Source organism: Onychostoma macrolepis, chromosome 02, assembly GCF_012432095.1.
Source record: "Onychostoma macrolepis isolate SWU-2019 chromosome 02, ASM1243209v1, whole genome shotgun sequence".
Taxonomy (NCBI): domain Eukaryota; kingdom Metazoa; phylum Chordata; class Actinopteri; order Cypriniformes; family Cyprinidae; genus Onychostoma; species Onychostoma macrolepis.
Genome location: NC_081156.1, coordinates 15,374,238 through 15,393,274, shown reverse-complemented (window position 1 = coordinate 15,393,274; position 19,037 = coordinate 15,374,238). Strand labels below are relative to the sequence as shown.

Genomic DNA, 19,037 nt, shown 5'->3' with positions numbered 1-19,037 from the left:
CGTGTAGAGCCCTTTGAGGTTGCATTGAAACTGCAATTTGGACCTTCAACCCATTGATCCCCATTGAAGTCCACTATATGGAGAAAAATCCAGGAATGTTTTCCTCAAAAACTTCTTTTCGACTGAAGAAAGATATGAACATGGGGCTGAGTAAATTATCAGGAAATTTTTGTTCTGGAAGTGAACTAATCCTTTAAGCCACACGATTTGCGGTATCATTCACAAACAAACAATTGACTAGTTAAGCACCAAAGTTTAATGAGCATGTAGTTATACTGAGGCTTGCCTTTGCAAGCACCACAAAGCCCAATTTAGTGTTTTCAAAAGCATCAAGCTGAAAGTCTTTTTTCTAAAATGCAGAGAAAAGTGGGTGAAAACATAAGGTTTCACGTAAGTGTTCCAGCTTGTGACCGTAGATCCCTTGAGCTTGTTTATGGGAGTAAGTTAGGTGCTCTAGGGAACGAGGGGGCCTCTAGTGCAGTGGTCTGGCCTTTCTAAACATTTGTGATGAATTAGATCATTTCCTCTTGCCCTGAGAAAGCAGGCAGCACAGATGACTAAATTAAAGATACTTACCCTCCTGCGGACAGCCATGCTCTGTAAAGAGGCAAGGGCTACAATGAGAGAGCGAAATAGGGTTTCAAAACAGGGAAGATCTTGCCTATGTGCAAATTGTGAGCATATGAGACTTGACAGCTGTTTTCTCAGTGTCAGCAATAGGAGAATCACATGACTGGCCTTTGTGATTCTTCCACCACTGTCTACCCACTGTGTGAGCTGGTTTAAAAATTTAAAAGGAAAGTGTGTGGGAAAAAAAAAAAAAAGTGTCATCATTTACTCTCCCTGATATCATCTCAAACACACACACAAAAAACCTCAGATATTTTGATGTTTCTTTTAAAGAAAAAAAATCATATGCGTGCATCAAATAAATAGAAAAATGCATTCAAACATTTGAGGTTGATGGCAAAAGTAGGCAAAATCAGCCATTTATTGAAATGAAAAAGAACTAAATGTGAACAAACATCTTGATGAAATTTTTAAGTAACAGCTCAAACTTCAATATACCGAACATTTATGTCATTGCAACAACAGTGTCATACAGATTTGTTCATGGACAATGTTTCACACAGCCTCGCGATGCAAGCCCAGAGAGGGAACAAACAGACAAGGAGCTATGGAGGAACATAGCATACTCGTCGTCACACAATGCTTTTCCGACAACTCTGAAAATTATATACATATTCTTACAGCATTTACACCTTTCGAAACAATAGTACCACAAAAATAATCAACCGCCAAACAGGAACTTTATGGACGACAGACAAAGTGAAAACAAACCACATGAAGCTGAATGGTGTCATGATACTGCTGGAACAATATGACCAGTGCAAGGCTGACCGAGAGAAGTCGGGCGGGGGAGATCTCGAGAATAGACTAAAACATGCTTCTGCTGCGTCTATTCACAGAGGTTTATATACATACAGCTCGTATCCATCATAAGAACAAGTCAAAAAAAAAAAGTGACAGAAAAAGAGGATCAAAAGAAGTCTAAACACACTGCAGCTCTGCATTCATACCGATATGGCTTCCTGGCTCAGTGTGCCCAAGTGAAATAAGAAGCACCTAAAAGGTGCTGGCATCAAAACATCTGACAGACAGAGGCAGAAAGAACAAAAGAAAAAAGGAAATATGAGTTGTTTTCTGCACAGGGATGGCATTGACACAACCATCTTTAAAGAGGCTCCTACATAAGCTGCATTACCTCGAGGCCGCAAAGAGGCTGAAGGAGTCATGCAGATTCAGAAGACAGCAAACACTGAATGCAATAAGCGACTAAAAAGTGCCGTCAACTCAAAATGCTTTGCCATGTAATCTTTAGAGATTTCAAAGACAGTGCATGGATTGCAAATATAAGCAGGTACCAAGTCCAGACCAGGTTGGGGAGGTCTGCTCTCTTTTAGACATGAGAGACTTTCTGAGACTCCCGCGCCTGCTTGATGCTGTAGAGCCACTTAATGACCCGGGCATTCCGTTCAACGGCGGAAATACCGTAGGGAACGCGCTCCCCAGCGTCGTCTTCTTCGTCGGTCAGGTCGTCGTTGCTATGCCGCGACTGCTCACAGTCCGAGCTGATCATGCTGGCACTACGGAAGTTGAGCGACACGATGTCAGAGTTCGCTCGGGCGAAGCTTTCCACACCTACGCTCTCCAGCTCCTCGGGATCCAGCCCACAATAGTTGAAGAAGCGCTCCACATCTGCACCAGCCCGAGCGTAGCGGTCGCTCAGGTCTGACTTGGAGCGGTGCAGAGAGGGCCTGCGGGCCACAGAACTGCCCAACTCCAGCTCCGTAGCTGTGCTAGATAGTGTCTCTCTTTCAGAGGAGCAGGGAGCATTGTCACATGCAGCCAAGGCCTTGGCGCTAGGCTTGGGCGGCAGTGGTGGTGCGGAAGAGCTGCTGCTGCGGGCCGCTCTCAGTGGCTTGCCATTGCACATGCGGCGAATGTCTGAGGAGCTGTGGGAGGCGTGCAGCGACGAGCGCTCGCCATCGGCCTCGCACGACCTCTCCTCCAGCAGCCTGCGACTCAGGTTTAAGTTGCCTCCCTGTGGACTGTGTCGACCTTGCGTGGAAGGTGGTACCTTGAGCGAATCGGCAAAGGAGCGAGATCCAGGTTCCGACAGCTCGGACGAGCGATGCGGAGCCCAGCTACGTGCCCCAACTTTGTGCGACATCCCCTTGGCGGGCCCCTCGGACGAGGAGGAGCTGTTCAAGATGTTCTTCAGGATCTCCAAGTTGAGATTCTCCCGTTTGGTGGTGGTTGCGCAAGTGTCCGACTTGGCGTTGTTGTTGGAGGCTTTCAAGCCAGATCCCACACCGCCACTTCTCTTGACGGGAACCGGGCAGACGGGGGGCTTGGCAAGTACCTGTGGCTTGATGGGTTCCTGCTTAGCGTTGATGACCTCCTGGCTCTTCACGTACTTGGCCTTGTCAGCCTCGAGCCGCTCCACGGCGCTCAACCGCTTTGGGTTAGGCTCGGTCTGCCGGCGGAAATAGTCGGGCCCCTTGTTGAGGATGCGGAGTGGGACAGCGGAGGCAAAGGCCCCACCCTGACCGGAGGGCTTGCTATCTGCCTGTAGCGTCTCGGTGGGCATCTCTGCTGGTCTCTCGGCGGCCGCCGTGGTGGATTCCGCAGTGGACTCTCGTCAAGGGGCAGCCTGGAGGCACACACATCAAGCCAGATGACCGGACTATTAATCCTGTCTCCACTGGCTGTCAGCAGTGAGGCCTCATACTCACAGCTCATTAATTAGCCCCCGCTTCCTCCACGCAGCCAGACCCCGCACGGCGGAAAAAAAGAGAGCACTCAGCTCCAGTCAGTGTCAGCACACCCGTCAGGCTGAGCCAGCTGGGAGGGAGCACCAGAGGATTGTGGGGAAAAGCCTGGTCGCTGCTCCTTTGTTCCTGGCCAAGGCTGAGAATCTGAAACACACAAGGACCAACCCTGTTAAGGGAGCAGGTGACATCACATTCCTAGCAACAACAGGAAGAGCTACGACTCTGGCGTGCTGTTGGCCGATGAATCACCAGAAAACAGCTAATGGAAACATATGCACACCTCAATATCAGTGAAATTAATATAATTTGGTTGGTGGTGGTGAGTGTGGGTGAGACAATCTTAGACTTTAATCTAGAAATATTTATGTAGGCTAGTGCACGTACTGTGGTCCCATACGTATAACTGCAATTTATCTAGCGGTTATCCTTCGATGAAAATCCTTTATTTGATATATTACCATTGTTTATCTGAATAATCATCCAATAAAGCAAAAGCAAATTTGATTTCCCAGCTTTCTTATTTATTGCTTATAATTATTACATATCAAAATGTTATTTATATATTCTCTTATAAGTGAAAACGGGCAAATTATTCTCATACAAATGCAAAGAAACAATGATTCAGCAATTTGTGTGCGAATGTGCAAGTTTTCGTTTTGCAGCCAGAGACGTATGATCAGGGCTTATGTTCCTGCCAAAACCCTGAGGCTGTTTGCAGGGGGACAAGAAAAAAAAAATACATAGAAGAGAGAAGGAAACATAAAATAGTGGAAAACTTTCCTGGTCTCATAAATAAAAGTAATTACAGAGGTTCTTGGACAAGAGTGTTGGTGGTGGCCACAATAGTTCTAGAAATTGCTATGACAAAGCATTTTATGGCACAACAATCTTCTGATTCAATCTAAGGGCTGCAGAGATGAATAAAAGAAATACACATCAGCACAGCCATTACTAAGTCTCTTCTTTGTACTCAGGCCCATTTTATTTTAAGCCATCACAAGCCTAGGGTATTTAGATCAAAGTTAAACCCTTTCTTGCTTATAAAGCTTGACTGTAAAAAATGGTCTATTATTTAAAAAATTCCAGTCATATTTTTGTCAGGCAGTCCAGAATGTTATCATGACATAACAGTGTATATCATTAGTTAATGTCAAACCTGTGTGAAACATAATCTTACAATGACACCCATATCGGACTTAGTTTTTCATCATTTTTGTACATCTCGACCTCAAGACATTCAAATCCAGTGATTACAAGCTCACTAGGGTTTTTATTGTTGTATAGCAATCAGCTTTGCAGAAATATCACATAATTTAATTACAAAAACTCCCATTAGCAAGTGAACCTCACTGGACCCAAAAGCGCAGTTTTTTTCCCGCCCAAGCACTTGAAACTTCCCCAGAGTCACTTTTGGGATAGATAGAGCCATGCAGGCTTTGCAAAGTCTTAGAAATGTCAAAGGAAGAAGTATTAGAGAAAACAGAATAAGACGGAATAAGAACAATTCTACTTAAATTACACTTCATCAAGTGGTATGCTGTTGATTCACACAGAAAATAATTTAGAAAGGCACACTTAAACTTATCGGATTATAAAAAAATTCTAAGGGCAATCTGTACTGTATATACATTCTGTATGCGTTTTCAAGGCAAATTAATTTTTAGTTTAGATTAATAAAGTTTAACGGGTTTAAAACAGAATATTGCTGGTAAAAAAACACAACCATAGACATAAACATATAAAACAACTTCTACTAGTAAATGCATGTGAATTATATGTTCCAGTGAGAGAGTGATAGCATAAAATCTCTGCTCTCGAGGAATCCTAAGAAATTTTACACTCTAACCCATTTTGCCAAAAACAAGCATGCACAGCAAACAACTTTGCAGCCACCTGGGATTTAGCTAGACATAATATGAACAGACTGTGATGAAAACTGTTTTCAGTTCTTTAATAACGCTATCAACAATGACTGTTTATATGTTTCAGGAAGGGGTCAGTGATTATGAGCCTAAACAGCATATGGGCAATGGGCCTTTCCCTTTAAACATAATTACAGAACACAGAGGAGTCTAAAACACGGGTCATGCAGAGAGTAATAATTGTAACGATCTCCCTAAACGCCCCCGCAAAGAAACCCCCCCCGTCTCCTTTAATCCTCTGTGCTGAGTGCTGTAGCCCCTTCCCCCAAAACAGAGTAAGCCCAGCTGTGGGACTCCAGCCAAGAGCCATCTCACATCATTTCATCTCCCTCCAAAGCCCTTCTGAATTATCAGAGCCAAAGACAATCCCCACAGCTTTCTCAACGCACCCACTCACCCTTATCGTCCATGTAAGAATAACACTTTACCTCATCACACCATCTCTGCAAGTTGGCCTGCTGAAATTAAACGGTGATTTGTAAAAAGGATATTAGAACAACTTGCTCCGGGATCAGTAACTCAAGAAGGCCACTATAAATATGGAGACCTCCGTATGTGATCCTGTGCTTATCAGAAACATACCCCGGTGTGTACAAATAATCCTTTCTAGCCTTAAAAGACCACAATGAGTTCTGTGGCTTTTAGCAGTAAACACACCAGTATTAATTCATAAATGTACATTATTACATTCATACATGAATATTTCATTAAATAAATATGTAAAACTGTTCGTCATTTCATGAGGTTTTTACCATTTCCTATGTACAGCTAACGTACCATAGAGCACATAAACGAGTGTGTTTCCCATGTTAGGAATGTGCTCTCAACTGTATCAAGTAAGCCACATCCCAGTGCGCCTCAGGTCATAAAAATCACAGAAAATACGCCACATCAGCTGAGCCGTTTGGCAATGTAGCAACACCGTCATTAAATCCATCTTGTTGTCTGAGAGGCCAAACTTTTTTTTTTTTTTTTTAACTCCAAACACATGATGATCATGCGAACAGTTCTTAGGCAGTTTAAAACAGAAACTGACAAAAAAAAAAAAAAAAAAAAAAATGCTGCTTTGAGGCCACATGACTACTTAAAACAACAATATAAATTACATTATGTTACTTCTAGATTCATGCAGGTCTGTTGCGTTTATCAACTCTGAGATAATATTAAGCGCTAATGTCCCTCTGGATGTATTGGGTTACAAAGTCGTGTATAAAACAAAGAGAAGATTGGATTTCAGCTAAAATCCTTTTATCACATTTGCCTAAAGGCTCGTCCTCTAGTAACATTTCTCTTGGGAGGAGAGCTACAGTATGATCCTGCTTGTGGTGTCAAAGCAAATTAATTTTTATTTAAAAAATATTTTATATAATATCTAAAAATAAATGTACAACATTATTTGTTAACATTATTTATAAATAATAAAAAGTCACATGTATATATACACACAATAATATTATTTATAAATAAAAACACTATTATTTACAAATAATTATATATAAAATATCTTATAAAGTAGACCTATCATGAAAATCTTGACTTTTTCCTGTTTAAGTGCTATAATCGGGTCCCCAGTGCATCTACCAACCCAGAAAACATGAAAAAAACAACGCAGTAAGCCTTTTTTGGTAAGCCTTTCTCTGGTAATATTACCACCCCTTAAACTGCAAGTTTTCACCCATGTCGCCACCGTTGTGTTTTCACAAGCGACAACGGTGTACCAGTTCTAACGCCATGTTGAAAGTTTGAGCAAAGCATGCTAACTGTTCTGTCTTTGGCTGCACTGACGAGCACTGAACACTATTTAAAGTCCTACGCTCAGAGGAGACGGGAGAGCAGTGGATTTATTGATTTATTTACTGTATATTATGCTGTTGCCACACAGATCTAATATAAACATGCAATTTCTTTCCCAGCTGCTTATCTTCACAGGCATAACCGAGTGTTCATGTATGTTTTATCATAAAATTGTGTGTATTTGACAGTTTAAGCGCAATAAGACATGAAAGAGAATGTGAGTTTATTACTCACATGCTGTGTGGCAGCCGCTTTCTGTACGCATACTTGGGATGTGTGCTCTCAGAAAACCCTATATCAGCAGTTTAAACTTAAATGGTTTAAACGTATGATTTCAGTGCGATAGAGATGATAATCAATGACAGAATTAATGACAGAATTTCATTTTTGGTTGAACCATCCCTTCAAATGTATTTTTGTACAGAAAAATATCCTTTTAAAAACAACCTTTATCATTGTCATAAAAATACATATGGAAACCAGGTTGATTTGAGATTATCTGTAAAGGATCTTGATTGTAGAGGAAGCAAGACTTTTGGCCCAACTGTATATTCATATGTTCGCAATAGTTTCATAAGATTACACCACAGCTAGCCGTGATGGCACAGAGCTAAAAAGAACGAGCGGTAATATTGAGAGTGTCAGTGTGTTGATAAACTGCTATATAAGCAACAGATTCTGGTGTCCATCTGTTATCTGCTCACACCAGCAGCAGCAATAGCAGCAGCAGCACGAGGCTGTGACATTAGAGCTGGTTGTGTGCTGTGTGCAGTGAGCTGGACTAGTGACTAGAGCCAGAAGATGAGCCCCGTCCCTCAGGGCAGAGCAGCTCATTGGCTCTTTCCTCCTGTCACTCATCCAGACACGGGCCCACCCTCACAGCAGGTGTGTGTGTGAATGTGCCCGAGCCCTTGTTACATAATAACGATGTATAGAATCTACAAAACCAGTCGCAGTGTCACGCAATGTCTGTTCCATGGTACAACAGCTTGCCTATGGATGCATTATAGAGAGCAATCCAATCCAAATGGACTTCCTTTGTTCTATGTGACAGACAGTTGCTGTATTTACCAGGGTAACCGTGCAAAAGGGCATTCTGGGTTTCCATAAGCACCACCAACTGTCAAAGAGTGAATATGCATTTTATTTAGCCCGTCTGCTGTTTTTTAAACATTCATGCGAATGTCATTCATGTTGGTCAGGCCTTTAGAGTCTACCATTCATGCAAAAACAAATATAAGCTCAAATTCAAAAGCCATCATGCATTTAAAGAGCACAAGAAAAACACCAGACATCCCAAAAATCCCAGAAACTGAAAGACTCTGAATTTGGAAGAAATGTCAATATGCATCAGACATCAAGAGCCACAAATCAGTCTCTGGCATCACTTCCAGTTCACCATCACCATCTGACATTGCCTCTGCCAAAATATGCAGACAGAAGACATATTTGCCTTAGACACTTTAATTTTATTTGTGATGCTGGCACTGAAGGGCCCACAGCATTCTCAAGGATATCTGTGATCTCAATTCCTCCCCTGTAAATCATAGGTGCTCTGTGATAGAGGAAAGGCTCTGAAAATAAAGCCTAAGGTAAATAGCGAACCTATTAAAAGGCATCATTCTGACATCCAGACCAAACACAGGACGTACTGTGCTTTGTCTGGGGATACCTGGCAGGCACAGGTAGCATCAGTGCATCTATTCTGGGGAGGTCTGCAAAACACTAAATTATAACTGCACACAACCAGAATTTGGCCTTCTATGGTGAGCTTTTCAAAGCATAAGCACAATTTTCTGAATTCTTTAGAGAGGAACTTGGGCTTTTAGCACATTAAAATGTGCTCGCTTCCCTGTGGGACACCCTTTAGGAATGACCTTTAAACCACTTTCAAAAGGTCATGCTAACATAGAAGCATTTAAGCGTTAATTTGGGAGACTGGCTACTTGATTTCACATTAAGAAGAATAAAAGTGCAGTGTAATCTCTTTAGATTTGGTAACATCATTAAAATCATACAGTTGCTAATTTTCTGATTAGAAACAAACATCTTCCCGATGGCAGTTTTTTTAATTGTAGAGTACATAAAGCAAGGATGTAAAAATAATTAGTAAAGTTTACTTGTGGGTGTTTGTGCAGTAAGCAATACCTAACTTAATCTGTGAGTTAATGAGAATTGGTGTAAACGGATGTTAGGGACATTAACTCAGACTGAGGTTCCAAGTTTAGTGCCAAGCCATGACCTAAAATTATCCTGTACTAAAGCTCATGGAACAAATCTCATCACTCATGACCTTACTCTTGCCCTCATCACTCCCAACGCTTAGGGGCTTTGATCACTCGTAGAATAGTGAATGAGTAATTAGCGTATGCATACAATTTCACCGTACACTATGAGGAACCCACAGTAGACTCATCAGTTAAAATGTGGATGGTGTCCTCACTGAAAACCCTAAGCTCTCATGCACTTAATGCTTTATCCGTCCTGGATACGGGAGAAATAATCCCGTTAGTGCTACTCAAGAAGCAGTGAGAGGACAGCAGTGACGGAGAACTTAGGATGGCGTCAGCGTATGTGTTAACATGGTTCACAGTCGGGGAAAAACACTTAATAACAATGACCAAAGACAGTGGTCTGTATTTGTATCAGGGGCGTAGCGTCTGGGTATGCAGGGTATGCAGGTGCATATGGGCCCGGGCAGATTGGGGGCCTGCCGAGCCAAGCCAATATTCATGTTCATTTCATGCTGCACATATTAAAGAGGAAAATATAATTGATTCACATGCCGCTTGAACTGAGGCGAATGTAGTTACCTCACTACAAATAAAAGAGCGCAAAACACATTTATTGTTTGTATCTGAACTTAAAATTTACAGAAGGATGAGACTTTGTGTTACAGTATAATAAAAAAGCACAAAGTTTATTGCGATAATTGGGTGGCTTGCCTGCGTGCAATGAATGGACTTGAAAACATTAAATATTATTTCGAAGCATTTATACCGTAATTAAAACAGCTTGTGAGTAGTCACGTAACGTTATTTACATCAGAAAAAAAAAAAAAAAAAAACTCAAGTTAACTGAGTTGGAGCCCATTACATTTTTACAAATTTTTTGCATATGGGCCCGGGGCTGACTTGCCACGCCACTGATTTGTATGTAATCTAAACAAAAGCATGAAGCAATGACCAAAGATGTCGGGTTTGCATTTATTCTTAAACCAAGCAAAAAACAAAACAAAAAACAAAACAATCCCAAATAAATTAAAATAAAATATTAATGTACATTTTTTAACCAAGGTAATGTGACTGTAAATTAGAAGGTTTGGCAGATTTAATATTAAAGAATAAAATAAAACAATCCCAAATAAAAAATAAAATAAAATAAAATAAAATAAAATAAAATAAAACATTAACTTACATTTTGTAACCAAGGTAATGTGACTGTAAATTAACTGGTTTGGCAGCCTTGGACAGCTGTTCCTAACCATACTGCAAGTGGAGACTATTTCAGGAGCATTTTGTAACACAAATACACCTCTAACTTTTAGATCGGTCTAGAAAAATCATCTCAGGTTAATTAAAAAATAAACAAAGTGTGAGAGAACCATCACAAATGTGAACACAATTTCCTCATTCTCTTTTTCATTAATTGTATTAACTGATTGTGGACAGTGAAAAATGGCATCCAGAACATCATATGATTACATTTTAACAGCTTATTAGCAAGTCTGGAACACCTCGAATTCATTATCACCTTTACCCAGATGACCGAACTGAGATCTGCACTTCTGAAGGGTTGGGAATGATCAAAGGAACATGTCGGCTTGTACACCCCATAAGCTTAAGAGGAAATGACATGGGAAAAACTTATCCTGCTCTAAAAGCTGCTCCCTCAGGTAACTCATGTTTTTCTGTGAAGGAACATCTGCTAATGCACACAATAACAAACACAACACACTAAAAAGGACCTGGGAAAGAAAAAAGACTCTCTTCCCCAGTACTGTAAATAACTTATGATATGAAATGTTTGTTGGTGTATTGACAGAAGGTTGGCGGCTGTTTACTAGTAGTCTATAAGTTATACTGGATGGAAAAGCAGTTACTAAATAGCAAATACATACCGAACCTGTGTGTGGCTCAGGTTTTAACGGGCTCTGAGCTGCTGTCCGAGCTGCCCGAGCTGCCCTTGTCCTCCAAATGCTGCAGGTTATCAGTGGGGGTGATGCCTGGGCAAGAGAAAACAGCAGGTAAGATGCAGCCATCACAAATCAGTCAACAGTAAACTCGTGAATGAGAAAAATGCTAGTTTATGCAATTACCTTTACCTTTATGCAAATAGGAATTCTAAGAAATGAGGACTAGGAGTTTTCATTTTTTGATATTAAGATAATAGTGTAGGATACCAAATGAACCATTACATTTTTTTTAAAAATAAATAAAAATCACATTTGTACACATCATTTCCATAGCATGGTGGGTATTACGGTTTCTAAATTTGACAAATATTTTGTTCACTGTGTGTTCATCAAGCTCAACCGTTCAACTTTGTTACCCAAATTATTCTAGAAAAAAAATATTTTAAATATTTTGTACTGCGATTGTAAGGACATTTGCAGTGGGCCGCATAAATGCAGAGAGTGAATGATGAGTGTTTGCGTGTTGAGCTCAGTGTTCCTTCCCTTGTACTGTGTTAATGAATCATCATGACACTACAGAAAGCAGCAGATGTTGGAACTTCACAGGCTCACAGGGCTACAGTTTGTCATTTTATGGGAAGTTCCTCCCGACGACGCGGACATCCAAGTAATGAGAAAACCGTGGTACAAACTCGCTGCTTAGGGCTCAGCGCTTTAATGAAGCAATAACCACATTATTACCTCCGTCAGCATTATGGCTAGTACACAACCTAACAGCAAAACTCAGATTTACAAATTCAGAATCACTTTATTAATGCTCCATTAAAAGCATTTTGCCACAAAATCTTTTTTTTTTTTTCTCAGACTAATCAAGACAGATGTAAAACAGGCATATTTATCATGTCATCCCTCCCTTGAACGTTCAACGCAGGGCACAGTTCATGTGATGAATGATATGAAGGTGCAGAACTCACTTTTACTGAGTCAGCTGGTTCCTCCATACATCGTACGCACTTTGAGTTAAGACTATGAGACTTACAGTTCCATCAACAGAACGCAAGGCATCTACTTTGAGAAGCTTACAGAAACAATTAAGAGGATAACCAATGGCTCTAGGTCTATATTTCCTGGGTGTGAGATGGAGGTTTTGCTTCACTGGCACAGGTCCAGATGCCTGACAGGAGTGGGCGTCTCACAGGATGTGCAAGAATGCAAGATATCTACTGGCAGTGTGCGAGAAGGTGCACCTGGTTTTGGTATGAGAAGACTCCTCGGTGATAAGCTTGCAAAAACTACAACATATATATACTTTCTAACAACAAATACATATTATTACATCCAAATAAATGTACTTTAAATATAAATTTACTACTATTTGTAATTTGCTTAATAATAATAATAATAATGTCATGCAATAATATGTAAATTGAATAAAATTAAATACACATACATATATATACACACATATATACACACACACACACACACACACATATATATATATATATATATATATATAAACAAACAAAATTAATTTTATATATTAATTAAATAAGCAAATAAGTAAAATTATTATATATATTATATTAAATACTTATTTAAATATAATAATAACTATTACTTATATTTTTGTTTTATGTGATAATAATAATAATAATAATAATGATGATAATAATAATATTAAATAATATTAATAAATCATATTAGTATATTACATAATTAGTTATATTTATGTACATATACACACACACACACACACACACACACATATTAAATAGTTATTTTTAAAAATATAATAATTTAGTGTGATTTATTATAACTCAATTATATAATAATAATAACAATTATTATTATTATTATTATTTAAATATCAAAATAATTATTTTTGCAAATATAATTTAGTTTATGTAAATATATACATTAGAAAAAATATAAATACCTTTTATTGTATGTACAAGAACTAGAAATTAAAATTACTGAAACAAAATTATTTAATATGATTTATTGTTATTAGTAGTAGTAGTAGTATTCAGATAAATACAGAGTTGTTTCCTTTCAGTATTAGATTACGGGCGATGTGATCTATATGCATGCAAGTTTATCTTCACTTAAAAAGTTGGACTATATATATCATGCTGCTTTACGTTTTGTGACGAGTGCCTCTTCACGCACCCATCACTGTATATTGTCTGAATTGGTGGGATGGTCCTCTTTGTTTCAAAGAAGGAAAGTGCACATGTTGCTGTTTATTGTTAAGGCATTGTTGGGAAAATTACCTACTTATATCTGCAGTCTTTTATCTTTTTACACTTGTAATTATCGTACTAGATCTTCTGCTAAACTTCTTTTACATGTCCCAAGAGTACATTCTGAGTTAGGGAAAACTGCCTTCTCTTTTTTTGCTCCTTCGTTATGGAACGAGTTGCAGAGTATTATTATGCTGGAAACACTCCCTTCTGTAAATGTTTTTAAAAATCTTTTATGGTCTACTTTGAAGGAAACATGTACTTGCTATGAGTAAATTACATATTTGTAATCATCTGGAAGTAGGGCAAATGATTTTTTTTTTTTTTAATGTTTTGAAACTGTCTTATTGTGAAACTTATTGTGCTGCCATTTTGGCCAGGACTCCCTGAAAGAAGAGATTTTGTATCTCAATGGGACTATCCTGGTAAAATAAAGGATAAATAAAAAATAAAATAAATAAAATTCAAAAATTTGTATATAAACAAATTGCGAAATTCAATGAAAATAAAGATGAAATGGATTTACCAACTAAATCCAACAGTCCTTTTGACCTGTAGGTTTTTCTAAGTCATGCATTCTAGGTTTAAGGGTGACCATGTTCAGAAACATCTAATAGAGGAACATAAATCCCACTGAGAGCTGGTTGAGATACTACTCAAGCACGGAGACAGCCTTCGCTTTTCACGTGGACATTTGGCATTCCGTTCAGACGGCACTCCTCACAGAGCCAACCGCCGACTTTCACAGCTTCATTTATCTGTGAGCAAACACCAAAGCCTGCATTATCCTTCCAAACGAGTCCCGAGCCATGAATCACATACAACAGCATGTGGGTGAGTCAGTTCCCAAATCTACAGCCAACAGTGTCAACTTCACTTACTACAACACTCGTATTCCACTTCATCATGAAACTGCAGAACAACACAGAACCAAACGCTGTGAAACAAGAACAAAGATCTAGCAAACGATCGCAGTAACATCCCTGAGATGATCTGTAGACATCAGTGAAGCTAAAACTCCAGACATCAAACATCAGCCAGACGCGAGAATACCATTATACTGCTGAATGCAAGTTCTATTTATGTTCAGTGCGTCTCTTTCAACACAAACTCTTTACCTTGGATGCTACTTATCTTTGATGGCACTCCCATCATGCCGTTCTGCCACCAGCAGCCACAGAATCAGCACGTAGCTCTCAAAGCTCCAGTTTTAATGAGTAAACAAGCTACAGCCGGGAGATTTTACATCAGTAGCTGTCAACTGTTTTTTTTTTTTTTTTTTGCTTCATGATTTTATTTTGGACATCTTATGGCAAACCAAAACAGTATTGTTGAACAAAAATGTAATTAATGACATGAGCGTCAGTAAAAACACCAACAACAACACTACTACTACTACTACTAATTTTGGTTTTGAAATGTCTTACATTTTAGTGCTTTCAACACAGGGCATAGTTTCTCCATACTTTATGAGCCAATAAACCCATTTAATTTGCAATCAGATAATTATCAATATGGTTAGCTGTATTAAAAAAATAAAAAATGAAATATTATTATTTACATTTAGAATTTCTTCTCTGCATATTGTCCTATTAAAAATATATGGTTATTTAAAAAAACAAAACATTAATTATCATTTTATGCCTGCTGTCCATATCAGAAAAGACCTGCAACCCATTTTTGGTCACACTTTATTTTAAGGTCCAATTTTCGGCATTAAAAAACCATTTACTGTGACCTTTGTCTCAATAAACTCCTAATTTGCAGCTTATTAATGGTTAGTAAGGATAGGATTAGGAATGTAGAATATGGCCATGCAGAATTTGTGCTTTATACAGTATGTACTAATAAACAGCTAATATGTTAATAATATGAACGCTAATAAGCAACTAGTAAATAGTGAGAACTGGTCCTTATGCTAAAGTGTTTCCCTCATTTTTAGGTTGTGACCAACCAGTTAAGAACCACTGATTTATAAGTTGAGACAAAGATGGAGAGAACATCAGACAGGATCTTGCACTACAGAGAGGAAGTTACAGTCTGAATGGACCTGGAAGACCACACAGAATCAGAAGCTCCACCTTGCAGAGGCCATTGTGACTTAATGAAACAAAAGGGTCCAACCAAGTGAAAACATAAAAGGAACCACTTCAACAACTCACAAGGAATCCATCCCTGCTTCTCTTGGGACATCTGATTGTTAGGGAAAAAAACGAAATATTACAAACTTTAAGAGGCTCTCTTTAACTCAAGCAGGACAGTCCCAAACCACCAAAGGAACATTCCCCAATCCCACACACACCAAGGTTTATTTTGAGGAAACAGGCCCCAATGGGGCCAAACAGGTTGGAGGTGTGGTGGCTTTTGCACAGGCCCTTTTGTTTACCAACAACGCCAGTGTGGGAGAGGCTGGCCTCCTTTGAGGAGGGAGATGAATAGGTTTGTTAGTATGTTAAAAGCCGGAAACAAGGAGCGTCTCTTCACTAAAACATCCTTACATAGCAGCTCCGCTTTGAGAAAGAGACCAAGCTATGGGACGGCACCCAGAACAGCTTAATGAGAGAGGGAGGAAACACATAAGTACACAAACACACTTCTGGTACACAAAGCCCAAAACTACCTTTCTACCCTACCGTTATCCCAATGACGAGTGAATTTGGAAAATATTTGGTACCAGCCATCAAATTCGTATTTTGCATCATTTTTATTTTATTATTATTTTTTTATCCCCATAACAATGTGATTTTTGGTTTTGGTTTTGCATATTTAGTGAACAGTTATTATGTACTCTATGAGTTCAGTAAGTTATTTATTTATTTATTTGGAATGAAATGGATACTTTTATTCAGAAAGGAAGTATAAGATTTAGCAGAAGTAATATTAAAGACATTTATAATGTTCTAAAAGATTTTGTTTTTTATTATTTCAAATAAACGCTGTTTATTTGAGCTTGCTATTCAGCAAAGAATCCTGAAAAATGATTCTGCAAAAATATTAAATATGAATTATGGTTTCTGCAAAAATATAAAGCAGCACAACTGTTTCTGAGCACCAAATCAGCATATTAGAATTATTTCTGATGATGTGACACTGAAGACTGGAGTAATGGCTGCTGAAAAGTTAGCTTTGTCATCACAGGAAAAATGACATTTTAAAATATATAGAAAACAGTTATTTTAAGTTACTTTTGTAATAATATATGACCCTACCTGGACCACAAAACCAGTCATAAGTAGCATGGGTATATTTGTAGCAATAGCCAACGATACATTGTATGGGTCAAAATTATCGACTTTTCTTTTATGTCAAAAATCATTAGGATATTAAGAAAAGATCATGTTCCATGAAGATATTTTGTACATTTCCTACCCTAAATATATCAAAAACTTAATTTTTGATTAGTAATATGCATTGTTAAGAACTTCATTTGGACAAATTTAAAGGCGATTTTCTCAATATAATTGTTTTTTTTTTTTGCACCAATTTTCAAATAGTTGTATCTCGGCCAAATATTGTCCCATCCTACAAGCCATACATCAATGGAAAGGTTATTTATTCAGCTTTTAGATGATGTATACATCTCAGTTTCAAAAAATTGACCCTTATGACTGGTTTTGTGGTCCAGGGTCACACATTTCACAATATTACTATTTTTACAGAATTTATGTAAATGCAGCCTTGGTGAGCATAAGATACTTTTTTGGAAAACATTAAAATATCATAATGACCCCCAAATGTTTGAAAGGTAGTGTAGTGTATACGAGTTGAGCCATTCTGTGTTTAGGACATTGCACGTCTTAAAAACAAGACAAATCTTGTCCATTAAAATCATGAACGGCCACTAATACAGAATGGTATCATTCTATCATGTGAACGTTAGTAGAGCAGTGAAGGAATTTAAGGTGAGCGCTGTTTGTTTTCTAGAGAGGGAGGTTGTGCAGTCTCGTCATTATTATATTGGACACACAGGAGTCTGGGGAAGGATCAGAACAGCAGCAGACGCTGGAAAGCTACAGGAGGGTGGGAGCTGAGACAGAGAGAGGACATAGTGCTGAGTAAGGAGTGCTGCAGTGCCCGTCTGCTGCCTCACGATCTCTAAAGGTTTTGTCAACGCTCAGTCGGCCCTCGTCTCTCACGCACAGACCAAGGGCATGGACTCAGCACAAGCTTTTCCATAAGAAACTCAGCTAAAAAGGGCCATTCGGTGCTCCAGTGACTCAGAAAAAAGAACCTGATACCATTCACGTCAGTGCAAAATAACTTTTTTTTTTTAGAGGACTAAAGGTAAATCCAGACAAGGATTTTTTTTTTCTACCTGCTCAATCTGTTGCCAGCATCTTTGATTTTAAAGGGGTCATATGATGCGATTTCATGTTTTCCTTTGTCTTTGGAGTGTTACAAGCTGTTTGTGCATATATAAGATCTGTAAAGTTGAGACTAAAGTCTCAAACCCAAAGAGATATTCTTTATAAAAGTTAAGACTCCACACTAACACGCCCCCACATGTCTACGTGACGGTGTGGGAAGATTTGCATAACACCACCCAAACGTACACACAATGAAAGAAGGCGTAACTTTTATTCTCGCTGTAGTATTGTTGTTGCCGCCACCATGTCCTGGAGGCGCTGTTTGTTTCGTTGTGAAAGCGAAAGTACTTTGTCTGGTCTTCCAAATAAGTACACAACTAAAAATCAGTGGTTAAAAGTTGTATTTACAACACTGTTCCAGAACAGTACAATGCAAATATCCGAGTGTGTGCAGCGCATTTTACGGACTGTTTCCTGATCCTGGGAGAGAGTAGCCTACAATGTGAACACTATGAATGGCTGTGAACACTATAAAGTGGGGCAATTCCAACGTTGCAAGGACAGTCTTGCGCAGCGCAACGCAACGCATAAAAAGACCATATGAGTCATTATAATCAGTAATTATGTCCTCACTGAATGCAACAAATGCCTCGTTTATAGTGGGTTTTATTGTTTTAGTCTCGTTGCACCAGGACAAGGCATCACAACATAGTAAGGAACATTTTCATCTCACGCTTGAGGTATTCAGCCAATCGCACTGGATAGCTGACCAATCAGAGCACACCTCGCTTCTCAGAACGATGAGCTTTGTAAAAATCGACATGTTTCAGAAAGGCAGAGCATAGAGGAGCAACAATAATGTACCGCATGTGGAAAATAATTTGGTTTTTGAACCTCGAACCGTGTAAACACAAAATACACAAAATAATGTTCTTTTTAGCAACATCATATGACCCCTTTAAGAAGAAATTTAATCTTGTAAAATATATTTAACCTTTGATGAAGTAGCATAGACTGTGCTGGTATTATGTAAAGCTGTGATAAATCAATGATGCATGGAATATCAAATAGCCATGCCACGTGGAAACCAGCTGGAGACTCGACAGAAACAAAACAATCCGAATGCAACATTGACGTGTGCACTCTGAGACACATGTGTGCCTGTATAATCCTCAATGTGTTTGTCCATTCACTTTCACACTGATTTCAAGAAGTCACTGTGAGATATTTTGGGTGGTGCACAATATCCTCTTATGAATAATGGCACTTAGGTCTCTGTTTACTAGAAACAAAAG

The 19,037-nt window shown here is 38.8% G+C and overlaps 1 protein-coding gene across 3 annotated transcripts in view; it reads right to left on the bottom strand.

Moving 5' to 3' along the window:
* Positions 1-941: 941 nt before the first annotated feature.
* Positions 942-19,037, bottom strand: part of fam110b (family with sequence similarity 110 member B) — a 36,420-nt gene continuing 18,324 nt past the window's right edge. For 2 of the 3 annotated variants that reach the window (XM_058793166.1, XM_058793175.1), the window contains 2 exons: positions 11,175-11,279; positions 942-3,482 (listed from right to left, as the gene is read on the bottom strand). In XM_058793166.1, the coding sequence (XP_058649149.1) occupies positions 1,961-3,154 (1,194 nt within the window). In that variant the 5' untranslated portion in view covers positions 3,155-3,482; positions 11,175-11,279 and the 3' untranslated portion in view covers positions 942-1,960. The remainder of the gene's footprint in view (positions 3,483-11,174; positions 11,280-19,037) is intronic. The other variant, XM_058793184.1, reaches the window with a different exon arrangement.